Here is a 17,264-nt window from a genome sequence, read left to right on the forward strand (position 1 = left end):
CTATCAGTTTTTTTCATAAACTATCCTTATGTAAGTAATGTGAAGTATCAAAGGTCTAAAAGGAGGATATTTTAAGCACTTAAAATTTATTGTGATTTATTCAAATAGAAATTTATTTCTTGAATTAGTCAGTTATGAGGTATCAACATAAATTTGAGGCAAGGTTTGAAGTTTATATTTTGGCCAGTATACCTTTCCTTCCCTTTTACACTGTTTTAACAGTGGAATAGAGAGTTTACATAGGCTTTTATATCATTTTTTAGTAGCAAGTTAATTTGTTGAGCGGAAACATCCCTCTTTCTTTCCTTTTCCATCTCCTATCACCTTTGTAAATCCTCCTTTTTACTTCCTTTTCTTCAATAAAGTTGTTTTCTTTTCTCCTCTAAAGATTGCTAGTATATAAAGAATAATACTAAATTACAAGTGAGCTAATCTGAATTTTAAAGGGCATTTATAACATTTAATAATGTATTCTTAGGCTTCTAAGCAGTATGCTGCATGGTTGACAGATTTACCTCAGATTGATGTACCTACCTTAAATTTTCTGAAGCCCCTTTCAGTCTCTGCGCTTTTCCCCACTATTCTCCTCCCCTATTCTGCCTCTCAGCTAGCTGTAAAATGGAATTGAAGTTTAAGGTTAATTATTCAGTATTACAACTAGTTTTAGATTTATTTTGGAAACATGTTTCCAAGGAGCACCCATTTCACTAGTTTCTCATTTGTATAGCTTTAGAATTTTCTTGTCCCTCATCTGAGTCTTTGGCCTACTTCCTTTTGGGTTCTGAGCTATTTTTTTCATTTCCAGTTATGCAGCAGCACTGTCTGTTGTTCAACACTACTATCAAGATGTCTTTCTAGCTTTTCTAGATCAGAATCCTTTCTCTGGATCTCCAAGTTAGCAAAGAGAAAGTTTTGGTTCTCCAGAGTTTGGATGCGTTTGCCGCCTAGAAGAGACAAATGCATTGGGTAAGTTCTCCTGCCTAATGCAGCTAAGAGAACTGGCCCTAAGACTTGATCAGTGAGACCATAGGACCCTGTTTGTGGAAAGTGATGACTGGAGGACTTTTTGATAGTATTGATTGAGCTTCCAAGTTTCCTTTAATGGAAACGTTTAAACTACTACACTATTTTTAATTTTCCCTGATAACAGCTGGAGGAGTTCAATAATAATTATTATTTTATAGCGATAAAGTATAGAGAAGGAAAAGGGTATGAACTTATAAGGGTAAATCCAGTAGTTTTTCAGAGGGTTTTGGAATGGATCTCCCCTTTTCCTATACTAAACTTGTACATATTCAGTAAAATAATATTCATCTCCACATTTAGTCAATATGTGCTTGCTAATGCTGATTTTTGGAGAGGTTGATTCTGTACGTGATGGTAGGTAGTTGAGAGAATCCTCTTCCTCATACATTATCATGTTCAATAATAAATTCTTTTTGATGCCCTCTTGAATGTCAGCTTGAGTGAGCTACCTTTTTTTTTGGTAAATGCAGAAGCCAGGTAAACTTGGCTGTTAGTCTTTGTAAGGAAGTTTGTTATTCTGGTCTTGTTTTTTAAAATGTATGAGAGTAGTTAGGCCTAAAAAGGTAGCCTATTGTAGATACTGCAGAGTGAAATAACAAATGTTTGCATGGGCTGCTTTGCTGTGGTCACTCCAGAAAGCTGCAGTGGCCAATGTTCCTGGTGAATTGAAGAATGATTCTTTAAAAATGGAGGTAAAAGGGGAGTTCCCATTGTGATGCAGTGGAAACGAATCCAACTAGGAACCATAAAGTTGCAGGTTCAATTCCTGACCTCACTCAGTGGGTTAAGAATCTGGCATTGTGGTGAGCTGTGGTGTAGGTCACAGACACGGCTTGGGTCTGGCGTTGCTATAGCTGTGGTGTAGGCCAGCATCTGTAGCTCCAATTCAACCCCTAGCCTGGGAACTTCCATATGCTGTGGGTGCAGCCCTTAAAAAAATAAAAATTAAAAAAAAAAAGGAAAGAAAGGGGGGCGAATAAAAGGGACATTCTGGTCTTTAATATATTTTTTTCTTTCTCAGGAAATTTTTGACTTCTATTTCTTTTCTCAGTGTATTACCAGTCTTAACTTGATGCTTATCTTCCAGTGTCAAATTAAAATTTTCTCTAAGTTAGCAGAAAATAATCTACATTTAGACATTCAAGGGTCTTCCTGTTGTTGGTAGGCATTTTTGTCCAAATTGACTTAACTGACATTGGTAGACTCTTTCTAATTTCCAACTGTGTAAAATTAGGAATGATAAGTGTAGCCTAAAATTTAGGTTTCACAGTATAGAAATTTAATAGAAATAATTACTTTTAGCAAGTAAAAGCCTTTATGGTAATCTCAGATAACATTTCTTGTCAGAGCATATGCTTCTAGGAATACTTGGCTTTTCAAAAAGTATATTTTGAGATAATACCTATTTCTGACCATGCCTAAAAAGACTTACAATTTGCTCTTTAGCACTTTGCTTTAAAGACTAGAAGTCTACCTACCTTTACCTTCCATGTGCAGTAATTTAAATTGAAAGAAAAAGTTTTTAAGCAACAAAAATAATACTTGTTTGTGTCTTAATAGCCATATCCCTTAATAGCTCAGTAGTTTCTTGATACAATGTTGCATAATTTCTAAATGTATAATAGTAACTAAGTCTATTCATCAGAATTTTATTATGGATGACATTCTGTTGTCTTATATTTTACTCCTCCTCTTATAATCTTCAGGAGTTGTTTCACAAACCTTTTTTGGCAAGTGACACAAATTCATTTTACATCATAGCCCCGTATGTATTTACTGAATGAAACTATGTGTTTACAGCCAACACATACATGTGTGTATATTTAAAATTTAGATAAAAGATTCATGAAACAGTGCTTTCTCTTAGAAAAATGATCATGTTTTCTCCATTTTTGTTTTGCTTTTTTCATGTAGTATCATATGAGCATTTTTCATATAGTAAATATTTCCTGAAAACATCATTTTAATGGCTGCATGATAATACATTATCATGGGGATATTATCATTTATTTAATTTTTTCCTGCTGTTGACATTGATATTGTTTCCATTTTCCCCTGTTAGAGATGTTGTTGAATTGCAGTTTATTATTTTGTATAGCTCAGTGTCAGCAGTAGAAGGATGGTACTTGATTAAGGGGTATTTTCTTTGTAGAGGTGCTTAATGTGTATTCTTAAACTGTCAAACATATTCATAAAGTATACATTAACATGGTGCAATTTGATTGGCTTCCGTAAGTGACTGCAATCAATTGTATATGTAAGGAGAACATCAGCTTTAGTGCTTTGATGAGAAATTAGCACTGGGAATGACTTTTCATAAAGATAAAATATATTCATTGGTGAAATGGAAAAGGGTAAATAACTTGATAAAAACTGAACAATTTGATTTTACAGTAAGCTATTTTTTTAAAGTGTGATTGATATAGAATATGTCATTGTGTTCATTTTTGCGGCTAATTGAAGTGCATATTCGTCACTGGTAATTGACTAGAAATGTGCATCAAACTCATGGTCCAGGAGGCCATCCCATAAACATAGGCATAGGTTACTTTCTCCCTCAATACTTTAACAATTACGAGAAACACAGCAATTGCTGTTATCTGTATAATCCTTTCATAACAACCTGCTCTATAGATTGTGGAATTGTTCTGTTAGCTGTATTTGTTGCTGTATCATAGTGCCTGCAGTATCCTACTCTGGATAAATACGCCATGCATATTGGTCACACCAGTGGAATTGTACTATTATGATGTTATTTAGGTTTTTATTTTCCTCTGAACTGTTCTGCATCCCAGAGGTAAATGCCAATGGGTTCTGTATCTTAGAGATGTAGGCTCTAGAAAATTCAGCATCTCACACTGATTATGCCTGTGTTGTAAATGCTTAAGTCACTATTATTCACTTAGTTTTTAAAAGCGGTTAATTGATCAACTTATAAAAACCATTGAATTCCTTGTTTCAGAAATTGTTTGTTTATAACATTTTATTAGTCAGGTGTCTTCCCCAAGTTCTCTTAGATTTAGAGGCACTTTTCTGAGATCTAGGGAGTAAGAGCATTTCTAGTCCCCAGGAATCCTTGGAAGCTGTGATTAGGTTCCTGTGAATTTTGGAGTGGAATTCTTTGGATCTAGTTACACTAGGGATTCATCATGTCTTCCATCTCTAGTGATGTATTGAGCCTTGCAATGTAGAACATCATATTTAAGACATACTTGAAGATTAGATTATTCTCTAATTGGTCTTTAATGCAGCAGCAGTAATAAACTAACATTGAGTTGTGTTTATTTATAATATGCAAGACCCTGAAATTATTAAAAATAATTTCTACTTTCTTTATTAAGGATTACATGCAGCCAAACCTTTTTAGATGTTTGGAATATGAATATTCATTGTGTCAGAATTATTTTCAATATTCTATTTGGTAAGATTCTTCAAGTGGTTCCTTTTAAGGGTAAGAAATTTATATACACTGTTCTGTGGATATAAATATTTGTATTAACTTGCAGACAACTTCAGCGAAAGTATAAATCTATTAAAATATGTTTTCATTTTATATAAATATATTAAAATAATGATACTTAGAAAAATGCAACAAAAGCAAAGTAAATAACTGTTGGCTGCTACCCAGTCATGGCAATTCCTTGGTGTTGTATGTGGTCTCTGACACCATTGTCCTGTCTTTTTCTTGTCTCTGCTCTCCCATTATGCCATTGGCAAGGAGTTGAGAAGTTAGTCCATTACTTCTCTGACAAAGCGTGGTACAGTACAATTTCAGATTTTTTCCTACCACCTTCATTATCACCTCCTTCCCCAGTTTGCATGATGCATGTCAGAGCCTGCATGAAATTACAGGCATGTTACAGATGGCCCTGTTTCCATTTTCTTTTTAATCTATAAAATGTATTTAATAATAATAATAAACTTAGATGAACCAAGAAATAATATTAGGTAATTCCTGTATCCGTTATGCAATAGTGTTTTTATGCTTTAGAACATTTTCTGCCCTCCTGCATACACACATTGACATATTTTTACTCCTTCAGGGCTTGACTAGCTACCATCTTACTGTTGGTGACAAGAATGTTCACAGAAACTGATACGAGCGTTTTTTTCTTTTGTTAATGCTAGACTTGGAATTGGTATGAAATAGTAAAGGTGAAGAGTTTTTCTTAGTGATGAGTGCTTTTTGCCTTTCCTTGTATTCAGTGTGTTTCCTCCAGTGGGCCATTTGGAACTACTTTTTCCCAGAAATTCTGCTCCACAGTATGGCTTGAATTTGGAGTCTGAGTGTTATCCTGTGTAAGACAGATCAATTAAGAAGGAAATAGGGCTTTATCTACCTGAATGTTGTTAATACCTGAATGTTGGTTTTAAATCTGCTTTTTGAGTTTTGAAAATAATTATCTGATTATATTGCATATTCTGAAAGTCTGTGAACTCAGTGGACTTAACCCACATATCACAGAATAATAAAGTTTTAGTGTTGCATTTAAAATTCTTCGTCAATTCAAATTCGGGATTTGCCATTTGCTATAAAGTGTGTGAGTCTGGACATACTACTTAATTTCATTAAACTTCGGTTTACTTATGTTCAAAAAGAAGACAATGCCTTCCACTTAGGGTGTTGTGATAATTAGAGATCATGCCTGCAGACTTAAGAGTTGGACTGTCTACCATTGGGAGCCCTTCTTTTAGAGTCCAGAGTATACTTCTTATATTTGTAGTTTTTCAGACAATATAATAAGCACTTTGTGTGTATGTTATTAATTATTTACAGCAATTGAATGAGGTGCTGGTACTCTTAATATCCTCATTTTACAGTTATGAAATCCCATTTCTGAGTAGTAAGATAATTTACCCAGTATCTGATAGTGATAGAGCCAGAACTGAAACCCAGATCAGTCTGACTTCAAAAGCTAAGAGTGTTATACCAGCTCCTTCATATACATTAAACATTCTCTGTAAACATTAAAGTGTCTTGCTTGTCCTAGCTCTGGTTTATCTCCAGGAGGGCACTTGAGGAACCTTGACCTCTGTGTCATATCAAATTTTTGCCTGCTGTGGATTTGAACATTAAGATATGAATGACATTATTGAAATATGTTTTTTTTTTAATTGCCTTTTTTAGGGCCACACCCATGGCATCTGGAAGTTCCCAGGCTAGGGGTCGAATTGGAGCTACAGCTGCTGGCCTACGCCAACAGCCACAGCAATGCCAGGTCCGAGCCATGTCTGCAACCTATGCCACAGCTCACGGCAACACCGGATCCTTATTAACCCACTGAGCAAGGCCAGGGATCGAAACCGCAACCTCATGGTTCCTAGTCAGATTTGTTTCTGTTGCACCACAGCTGGAACTCCAAAATATGTTTTTGGAGCCTAGAAACCTTGTATTATATAGCAACTAGTTTAGAATTTGCTTTCTTTTTTCCAAGACCCAGCTACAAAAGGGCTTTGGCTTGAATTAATCATCTTCACAACTTTTAATACCCATGAGTGACATTTATTGAGCAATTTTGATGTGTTCTGTGAGGTCCTATCCTAGATGTTTTACACGTTACAGTCATTTTCATTATTAGAATTAGAAATGGAAAGTAGTTGAATGTATGTTAAGACAGTTTCCCTAACACACTTCATCCAGAAATACCTAGTTTTCAACTAAAAAACATTTTTGACATAGCTGGTAGGTCATTATAGGAGGTGCAGGTCATGTTGGGAAGTGCTGTGTTCATGTTAACATATAATGAATCCTTCATGCTATGCTTCAAACATGAATCATTAAGCTGACCCCAAGCTTACCTAGAGAAAAAATTTTTTTAATTATGTGTTTTCCATCAGTGTTTTTTTAAAACTTGTTGAAATTACTGCTGTTATCATTGACCTAATAGAGAAATACCATTTTGATAGTTTATTACCAAAAAAGCAATTCTGGAATGTACTACTTACAAATATTCATTTATTATTTTATTTAGCAAATATATATTTAATCCCTACCATGTGCCTAATTCTGAGGATACTAACTACAGCAACAAAAAATGAGTAATAAAGCATGATACCTGCCTTAAGGAGCTCATAGTCTCTGGTTATCTTTGTAAACAGCACAGAGTAGACATTTAAGATAATCATTGAAGGAGTTCCCATTGAAGCACAGTGGAAACAAATACGACTAGTATCCATGAGGACAGAGGTGCGATCCCTGGCCTCTCAGTGACTTAGGGATCTGGTGTTGCCATGAGCTGTGGTGTAGGTTGCAGACATGGCTTGGATCCTGTGTTGCTGTGGCTGTGGCATAGGTCGGCAGGTACAGCTCTGATTTGACCCCTAGCCTGGGAACTTCCATGTGCCATAGGAGCAGCCCTAAAAAGACCCCCTCCCCCCAAAAAATTATCATTTAAGATGCCTATCAATCCCTTGCATAACAGCAACAGTAGTGCCTGGTGCTGGCCCTCTTGACCTTGATACCTATAACTGTTCCATCTGAGAATTCTCTGAGTAATGTGCTGATGTGTATTATCTGACTGCTAAAGTAAGACTTGAAGTTGCTGAATCCAATGAGAAGCACTTAGCTCTTTAAGTCTAGGAATGGGTCCACATTTTAAACCTTCAGTAAGCAACCCTTCTACAGGTTGCAGGGATGGAGTACTAAAGCTCTGGTTGTCTGTGACTGCATGGGGTTTCCTGACATCCCCCCAGAAGTGGGGAGATTCCTTTTGTCTCTGAGTCTTGTGGGCCACTGAAGCTGTGAAGTGAATGGGCTGGTGGGCAACTTCCCCAGATGTCTTTTTTTGATGCAGAGCAGTACCACATCTTACATCTTCAAAACCAGAAACCCAGAATTCATCTTTAAGTTTCTCCCAGCTAGCCACCTATCTGTCTCACCTTCAAAATCTGTTTCTATCCTTTCCAACTTTCCTCCTTCCCGACATCCTAATTTTAAACTCTTATATTTATAACTTGGGCTGTTAAGCAATAGCGTACTACCTGGCTGTTCTGCTTAACAGTCTCATCTCCTTCTGTAACATTCCTCACTGATTCCATCAGAGTGACATTCCAAAATACACATTGGATATTATGATTCCTCTGCTTAAAATTCATCAATGTCTCCCCTCATCTATTGTACAGAATGAGAACTACTTGGTCTGACTTGCGTTCATTTATGAGCTGGCCCTTGCCAACACTTTCCCACCAGCATTGTGCTTGCCAGTTCAGTCTAACAATTTGAAGTTACTGGAACATATCATTTTCTTGTTGTGCCTTTGTGTTTAGTATGTTCTTCCCTTCTTATCTACTTGGCAAACTCCTACTCATCTTAAAACTCAGTCAAGATGTTTGCAGTTCTTGGATGCCTTCTGTGACCTGTTGAACCAGGCACGTGTTTTCTTTTTTTTTTTTCCTACATGTTGTTATGCTTGAGACATGGTCTCTTCATTTTTTTTTATGTGACTCTGTCTCTGTCTTTCTCTCACTCTCTCACGAAGCCTCTCAACCACAGGAATGCATTGTTTTCAGCTTCTTTTTTTTTCCTATACCTACTACAGTGCACGATATGCCAGACAGTTTTAAAAATGATTGAGTGGTTTTTGATATTCCTTCCTATTGATCTTATTATCCATGAGAGCATGGGATTTTTCTTTTTATATTTAGAATTCATTCTAAAAACCATTTGTAGTAGTACAGTAGTAAATCTGGGTAAGATGAATTTTTAACATCTTGCTTTATATTAATATGGTGGGAGTGTTTAGAATTTGGGTAATTGTACTACAAGCAGCAAGCTGTCAGAACACATCTCTGCTTTGCCTGCAGATGTTAAGAGGCAACTAGCTTGTTCAACTTGCCAGCAGGTAATTAATAACAGTCCAGTCTTTAGTGGGAAACCAGTTCCACACAATCTTTTGCACATCAGGAGTAAGTCATTTCTTTGATCTTCACTGAGGCGATGTCTTGATCTTCTTCAAGAGACTTTTTTCTTTATAAGTAGCAGAATGGATTTCCAAACTAAATAATAATAAATAATAAAACAAGATGTTTATTTTGGGATAGGGAAATTATATCACTAAAATAAACTTTTAATAAAAATAGAAATACTATTTATTCAACATTTAGAAATGATGGATTTATTTAATGTAATTAAATGTTTTGTAGACTTTTTTTGTGTAATCGTGGACTCTAACTCTTCTCAGTTAAAAAACTCAAAATTTTATTATTCTTAAAAACCTGATTATTTTCTAATCTTTATTATTTGATATTAAGCTTTATTGCATTTAATACATGCAGAACATCTTCTGACACTCTGATGTATTTCCATTTAGTTCTCTTATAAGCATTAGTTATTTGGGTAGTATAAGTAATCAGAAAATTGAAAATGGATAATTTATCTACAGTTCATACTGCCCCTTTTCTGGAGGCTTGATTGTCTTTATTTTTTTCTTCTCTGCTTTTTAGGGCCACACCTGCAGTATGTGGAAGTTTCCAGGCTAGGGATTGAATCTGAGCTACAGCTGCTGGCCATAGCAACACAGATTCTGAGTCACATCTGTGACCTGTATGACAGCTCATGGCAATGCCGGATCCTTAATCCACTGAGCAAGGCCAGGAATTGAACCTGCATCCTCATGAATACTAGTTGGGTTCATTACTGCTGAGCCACAACGGGAACTTTTGAGGCTTGATTATCTTAATAATCAGTTTAATACATTGTCTTAATTAGAAAATTTTACCTTTTTATGCTTTGAGCTGATAGTACATGTTTATACATTTTTTATGGGTAATAGACATATTACAATAAAATCATTTTAAAATTGTCACTGATATTTTCAACGATCTTAAATTGCTTCAAGATTTTTAGCTCGAGACTAGAATATCTTGTTTTTAAAGATGAAAAAAGGTAAATAGGGAAAACAAATCCCCATTCAATCAGCCATTTGTTGTACTTTTCTCCTGCTTAGTTGCTTTGTTTTTTCCTTAGGTAAATTTTGGTTTGCTTAATATGGTCATCCTTTATACCTTTACTAATCTTTCTAAAATGTGTATCACTTTGGCCTGGTCAGTTTTTTCTACCTTGAAGAGAGCCATGAATTAACTCTTTGGTGATTTTACCTCTAAATCATCTTGGTGGTAATATATTGTGAAAATGTCCGGTGAATTTAAGTAGGACATTTATCTTGAATTAGATCTTGAGATAGCTTATTTATTTTAAATATTCCAAGATGAGGAGTTCCTGTCAAGGCACAGTGAAAATGAATCCATTTAGGAACCATGAGGTTGCAGGTTTCATCCCAGGCCTTGCTCAGTGGATTAAGGATCCGGCGTTGCCTTGAGCTGTGGTGTAGGTTGCAGACGCGGCGGCTTGGATCCTGCATTGCTGTGGCTGTGGCGTAGGCCAACGGCTATAGCTCAGATTAGACCCCTAGCCTGGGAACTTCCATATGCCGTGGGTGCAGCCCTTAAAAAAAAAAAAAAAATTCCAAGATGAGAAAGAGTTTAATATTCTGTGTAGATTAATTTTGAGCAGTCATTTTCTTGACTTTATTACTTTTTTAAATAGCAAGTAAACCCCATTCAATCACGACCAACCATCTTTCCATGAATCAGTGAATTTTGTTCTCAGTCACCATAACCCTTTCACCATCTGATCCCTGACACTGACTCTGGCACTTATTGTCAAGTGCTAGTCAAAGAGGTGAAAAAAGTAGCAAAACACAAGCATTATAAATAGATTCACCCTTTCTGTTGGAGAAATTAGAGATATGGTGTAGATTTGTTTGTGGATTAGCATGGTAAAGAAATTATTTTATGAATAAAAAATGGTCTTTCAAAAATGTTAATGTTTTTAAAGCCCCTTTGCCAAACCTTTTGACATTTTCAGCCCACATTAGTTAGTAGAGAGTATATGTGAGTGTATGTATGTGTATGTGTTTTAAAATATTTATAGCAACCATCCCTATATCACGATATGACCAATAGGCTCATCACCCATATACTTTAACTATTTGGCTCATTGAAAGATAACTTTAAGATTCATATTTCTTTACGGAATGCCCCAAAGTAATGAAAGTTGAATGTTTCCTCTGGTTTGTATATAATGTAATCACACAGTGAGCTCCAAAGAAGTGTGTACAAGGCATATCGGCCTTAAGAACTTTGCTATTGTAGGCTTCTGAGCTTTAGTGGTCAAGTTACAGGCAACTTCACATCTGTTTCATTCTCAGACATCATTCAGAAGTCTGGTTATTTTCGAATCCGACTAGGAATCATGAGGTTGTGGGTTTGATCCCTGGCCTCACTTAGTGGGTTAAGGATCCGTGTTGCCATGAGCTGTGGTGTGGGTTACAGACTTGGCTTGGATCTGGTGTTGCTGTGGCTGTAATGTAGGCTAGCAGCTGTAGCTCTGATTCTACCCCTAGCCTGGGAACCTCCATATGCCACAGGTGAGGCCCTGAAAAGACAAAAGACACACACAAAAAAAAGTTTGGTTATTTTTAGTTTTATTTATGGACATTCACTCTTGGGAAGTGTAAATCTGTTTTCCCCATATCAGCCATAACAGAATGGCAGTGGGACAGAAGAAATAAGCTGTGAAAACATTTTATTCTAAAACTTTTCAACAAGAATATTAAAGGTAGGTTAATATTAGATAAATGTGTTGATCTGTTTTTGTTTAATTACAGTTTCATATATACTGAGAATAAAATCATTCTAAACTGTGTTTATCTTCTGGTAATTTTAATTCTTGATAGAAGTACAGCACCTGATAGTTTAAATTAATGCATCTTTTAGCAAAGTGTACTGAAGTGGTATTATACAATTTTCCTTTTTTAAAAAATTTTTAAATGGGTAATATTCTGAAGGTCATAGTTACTATCTGAAAATTTTATGGAGATTAATCCAAAGTGCTGTAGAAATTACTGTGTCAAGCTCTTATATATAGTTTTAAATAATTAATGAGCCAGTAGGATAGGAATCTTTTTTCAGCAATGAATCAGTACTTTAGGATACTTATTTTCTCCTGTTCGATTTTGGATGTTGTTTAATGTTTATTGCCTGTACCATTTCTTTGTTTGCATTATCATAGTGTGTGTCTCATGAATTACTTGAATACTGCAATTTATTTTTTGATTTAAAAAAACCCCACATACTTTCCATATTAAAACATAATAAGTATCAACACAGCCTATTTGGAACTTATATTGATTCTGGATGATATTTCTAAAATGAATTCTTGTTAATACTATTTTTAATTTTAATAGCCTCCAGTACTACAGCCTTCCAGCAGCCTTCCCAGACCCACAGACCACGCCCAGGGAAAACTAATAAAGCCGCAACATATCGAGGCCCACAGTGAGTGCACAGTCCAGAGCAAACATCAGGGTGTTGCACATCTGGACGAAGGCTTTACACATGGCTTGCAACAGGAAAGCAACCATGGTCTGGAAGATCAGCCTTTTTCTCCGAGCCCGCTATTCACTAAGGATGTGGTGAAGAGTACACCTTCTGAAGCAAACTTGAACATGACCACGAATTGTCAAGAGCCTTATCATTTGGCAAATGATCAAATTAATGACATGCAAGTTGTACCCACTTCTCTTCAGACACTTCCCCCGTCAAGTACAGTAGACCAGGCTAAGAGAGTTGGAAGAAATCAAACTTTACCAGAGGGCTACGCATCTCAGCCCAAGTCCTTGCATCTTTTGAAGCCATCCATCTTAAATTCTTTGGTACCTCCTCCAGTTCCTGAAACATCTCCAGGTAGGACTCCCACTTGTAAGAAGTCACCAACAATCACACCAGATAATTCAGCAAAACTTCAGCCAACCTCTAGTCAAACAAATCTTGCAAATAATCCAAATCCAAAAGTATCTAAGCTCCGCCCCCCTTCTGGCTCTTTCAAACAAAAACAAATAAGCAACCCCCGCCTAGAACCTCAAAACTTCCAGGCCAAGACAAGCATCCCAAGGCCACTGACAAGAAGAAAAGAAATCATGCAGAATACTAATGACAATTTGAATTCTGGGGATTGTTTGGCCTCTAATCAATATTCTCGTCTTCCTAAACCAAAGATACATTAAATACATAGCCATCACCTGCCAATTTAAAAAAATCAACAACAATCTGTTCTGTACTAGCTTTATGTGCAGTTTGCTACCATGATGGAGGTTCCTTTGAAAGCTTGCAAATCTTAAATTAAAATGTGGAAGCTTCTTCTAGTTCGGCTCTTCCATTTATATCCTGGTTGAAGTACATAGCATTTGAGCATATTTGTCTCAGGTAAACAAAAAGTTTGCTTACCCACTCACAAGTCTACAGAAGGCTCTAATCATGTTATCCATCTCTCTGCACATTAGAAAATTCATAATATTCCATTTGGTGGGCAACAGATGTGCTTTGCTGATCTAGTCCTTTTAAGGTCTGTGTTAATTGTGGTTCTGAGAGCCTCACCCTTTTCACTTGTCCCTCCTGTGAATATGGTTACTATTTTAACTAAAGATTTGATGATAATGGAAAATGGTAGTCTGTAAACAGAGTTCTGGCCAGTGATTTGTATATATAAAAGGTCTATGCAAACGCTCTGTGATGAATAAAGGAGATCGGGCTTTTAATGGGAAGTTTATGTAAATTTTATTTTTCTTTGCTCTCTAGTCTCAATATTTATTTGTTTACCAAACAAATTCTCCAGGCTACAATGTTTCACATTTTATATATATATAAATATATATAAACATATCAATTATATGTTGCTTTAACATTTTGTTTTACACACACACACACACACACACCCCATTTGTGTTTGTTTTTACTGGATACATTTGGGAAAGCTTGAGTGAGGATACATCTTGAAATCTGATCTAAAGATGTATTCTTTTGTAACATACGTTGGTGCTAGAGTTTTGCTGGTAATTCCATTTTGAACCCTATAGGTTTATGGATCCATGATAGCTGTTTAAGGTTCCACAGCATATATTTTAAATTAAGTGTTTATTGTAATACTTATATTTATTGACTTTCTGCTAATATCTGAAGATTGGAATAATGGACTTGAAATGTTTGCACAAAACATAGGGATTTAAAACTATTTTCTATAGCAAAATGAGTTAAAATATTTTGAGTATAATTATAAATTTAAGTAAGACTATCTTGAGAAAACTGGAATTTGTAATTGTGTTTTTCTGAGTTTTCCAGGTTTCCCTTTTATGTTTGTCCGTGTTTGAATAACAGTTTCTTGAAAAGTAGATTTGGGAAGGAAAATAAAATTGGAAAGGGAAATTGCATTTTATTAAAAGGTTTTAAAAGCTATTTCGATGGCAATATGCTTACTTGTTTTAGTGTGCTAAGAAGGTATCTGTGGAACTGCCAAGGGACCACACACACTAACCTAATCGTGCTGTGGGCCACTCATCAGTGGTTCAGTGCACTTGCCCTCTCCTTCTTCCAAATCATGGCATCTCTAGGCTGTTCACCTGTTACTGCTTTCATTAGAATTAATGTATTTCAGACAGATAGTATTTACAAAGTCAGTTTTGTTGTCATCAACTGACCAAAAATTTACCAAAAGAGATTATGGCCAAAAAGTCACTCAAATTTCTAGGTTCCCTATGAAAAATGTACATCATCCCTTTTTCAAGAAGCAGCACAGCAGGTGCTTTAGTGGAGATTTGGAAAGAGGTGTTTACCATTTTGATGCCATCTTCCCTTACCCATTGGGGAACCACTTGAGTAAACTCGCCATTCACTGGATACCAGCCATTCTTGGCTTTGGTAACAGGTGGGTAACGAATCTTGTATCATTCTTTCATCTAATAGCACTTCTGCTGCAGAAGCACTAAAGTTTAGAAAGTTTTTCACATAGTCCAGGTATCATTAGTATACTAAGTGATCAGACATATCAGGAAAGCTTCTTTTCCTCGCAAGGGGGAGCAGTAATAGTTGATGCTGTAAGTGGGTACATGTAGTCTTTCATTTTGAAGGAGAAAGAAAACTGATCTCAGATACTGCTAATGGGATGTTTCCCTAAAGTAAAACATACTGCTTAGTAGGCTTTGGTTTATTTAGAAATTGATATAGACTCTTGTGAAACATCATTTACAAGTAACCCTTTATCTTGAGGGGAAAAGTGTTAAATTTTTACTTGATTTTTAACCCCCTTAGTCTGAGGGGAATGTCTTTGTGTGTTAAAAATGTTTCTCCTGCGATGTGTTTATTCTAGTTCTTCTCCTGATCTATATTTTTCTCCCTGATGAATTTTCAGAAATATTAATCCATCAGTTCAATTCCTCTGTACCTCTGTTGAGCCTTAATCTTGGCAGAAGGCTCATCAATACAATATAATTATGAAGCATACTATATTTAAGAGAAAAAAATCTAGATGTTTGTGTGAAACAATAAAATATTTGCCTGCAGTTTTATTTAAAAACTGCAAGAATATTATGCTTCTCTGCTCCTTAGTAAAGTTAAGTTAGAAGTGAGGTGGAGATGTGGCTCACTGGAATAATCAGAGATCTCTCCCAGATTTGGCTTCATCTCTCTTTAGTGCTTCTACCCATCAACTCTGTGCCAAATCCTTCTCCACGGGAACTCAGATCACTTTTTATTCCTTGGTTCTTGTGATTTCAGTGAAGATGGTTGCAGTGCAAGAGTTCCAAATCCTGAGGAAGAAGTCTTAACGGGTGTTGATGAAGCTTCACATCTGTGAAAGAGAAAATAGAGTATGTGGAATACATTTGGCTGTTAGTGGGATGCATATCAAATTCCTTAAAGACAGCTTGGCCTAAGGAGTTAATCAGTATAATAAGTGCAGTTGATTTTAAGGCATTAAAGGATTACATAGTTATTTAGAATGTTTCTAATAACTGAGACCCTTCTAGCACTTTTCTTTTGGAGTCTTTTAATTTGTGCAATATTTTCAGGCATATAGACTACTGTTCATTGTATTTATATAGATATTAGGGAACTTTATTAAGTATTTTAACAAGTAAAAATCTGAATCTGAAAGAAAATATCAGATTTGCACTTTAAATGAGCTGAATTGCTTGGAGTTGTGCCTGAAATATCGAAATGCCTCCTATTGGGTGTGGCTTTCTTTGTTGAAATGAATTTCTATGTATTGTTGCTGTTTGAAGTACAGCCTCTCACAGTTATATCCTAAGCATGTCACTTTTCCCATTAAAGCACTAAGTTCTTTGAATGTTTCATTGTCCCCTTAAGTATTTTATTCAAATGCATCAGAGAACATGATCCCCCGTAGCTGTCACTTCTTAATCATCTTGTAGCATAGATGGTGTAACAGACACAGAGATGCACTCTTCATTTCTGAGCAGAGTTGTCCTGATGGTTTCCTGGTCTGTAGGGCACTGAGGATGGAATTTGGGATCACTAAGTAGGCTTGCAATGAAGAGCGGTAAGACTGCAGCATAGTTTCAGTTTATTCTCTTACATAATAGTTTTCGTGTTTATGAATTAGTTGGGGTGGTTATGTTTGCATGCTTATGCACACACTTGAACATTAATTATAGCTGTAATACAAATAACCTGATGTTTTTCCTTGGGGATGATGGCCTTGCTATTTTTCTTAATTCCGATGCCTGAATTATATTTTAAAATTTTCTTTCCACACCTCCCTTCAATTTTTCTGCTGCAGTATTTGAAAGAAATGTTCGGAGAAATGATTTTGATGGTGAGCACAGATCTACAACTGTACTAGTAATTAAAGATACATCATATGTTGTAACCTTGTTGGGAAAAAGCTACTCACTTTCTCCTTGGTAAAGCATCACCATAGCAAAATAATACTGACCTTAAGAATTTAAAATCTCTTAAGTCATTACTGACAAAAGACAGAAACACCATGATCTTTAATATCTGCAGTATTGTTTTTCCCATTGATTTAAAAAGTTCAGAATAAATACTGTATATTAGAATTTGCTTGTAAAGTGAATTATAAAAACTGGATGTAAAGTCTCTTTCCTGAAAATGTTGGCATAGTAAATAAAAATAAAGTTCATAATTATAAGTTTCCTTGTCCTCAACATTGAAGTCCACAGTGTACTTTTTTCTCATATCTTTTCCCCACAAGATCTAAAATACTGTTCATTTGGTTGATTTTTTTTTTCAAACTCTCATTTCACACAGTCCCTTCTGCACATGCATCACTCTCCCCTGATTGAGTAAAAAGTATTCTTAGGGAATTCGTAATTTATTTTACAATTCAGCTATATGTGATAGACATTATATAATAGGATGTTAAA

At 35.7% G+C, this 17,264-nt stretch overlaps 1 protein-coding gene across 13 annotated transcripts in view; it reads left to right on the forward strand.

Annotated features, from left to right (window-relative positions):
• The window catches only part of CCSER2 (coiled-coil serine rich protein 2), a 133,809-nt gene extending 116,764 nt beyond the window's left edge, over positions 1–17,045 (forward strand). For 9 of the 13 annotated variants that reach the window (XM_021073342.1, XM_021073334.1, XM_021073337.1 and 6 more), the window contains one exon: positions 12,273–17,045. In XM_021073342.1, the coding sequence (XP_020929001.1) occupies positions 12,273–12,367 (95 nt within the window). In that variant the 3' untranslated portion in view covers positions 12,368–17,045. Of the gene's footprint in view, positions 1–4,744; positions 4,785–12,272 lie in introns of all 13 variants that reach the window. The other 4 variants (XM_021073340.1, XM_021073341.1, XM_021073335.1 and 1 more) reach the window with 1 other exon arrangement.

The sequence above is a fragment of the Sus scrofa genome, chromosome 14, assembly GCF_000003025.6.
Source record: "Sus scrofa isolate TJ Tabasco breed Duroc chromosome 14, Sscrofa11.1, whole genome shotgun sequence".
In the NCBI taxonomy this organism is placed as follows: Eukaryota; Metazoa; Chordata; class Mammalia; order Artiodactyla; family Suidae; genus Sus; species Sus scrofa.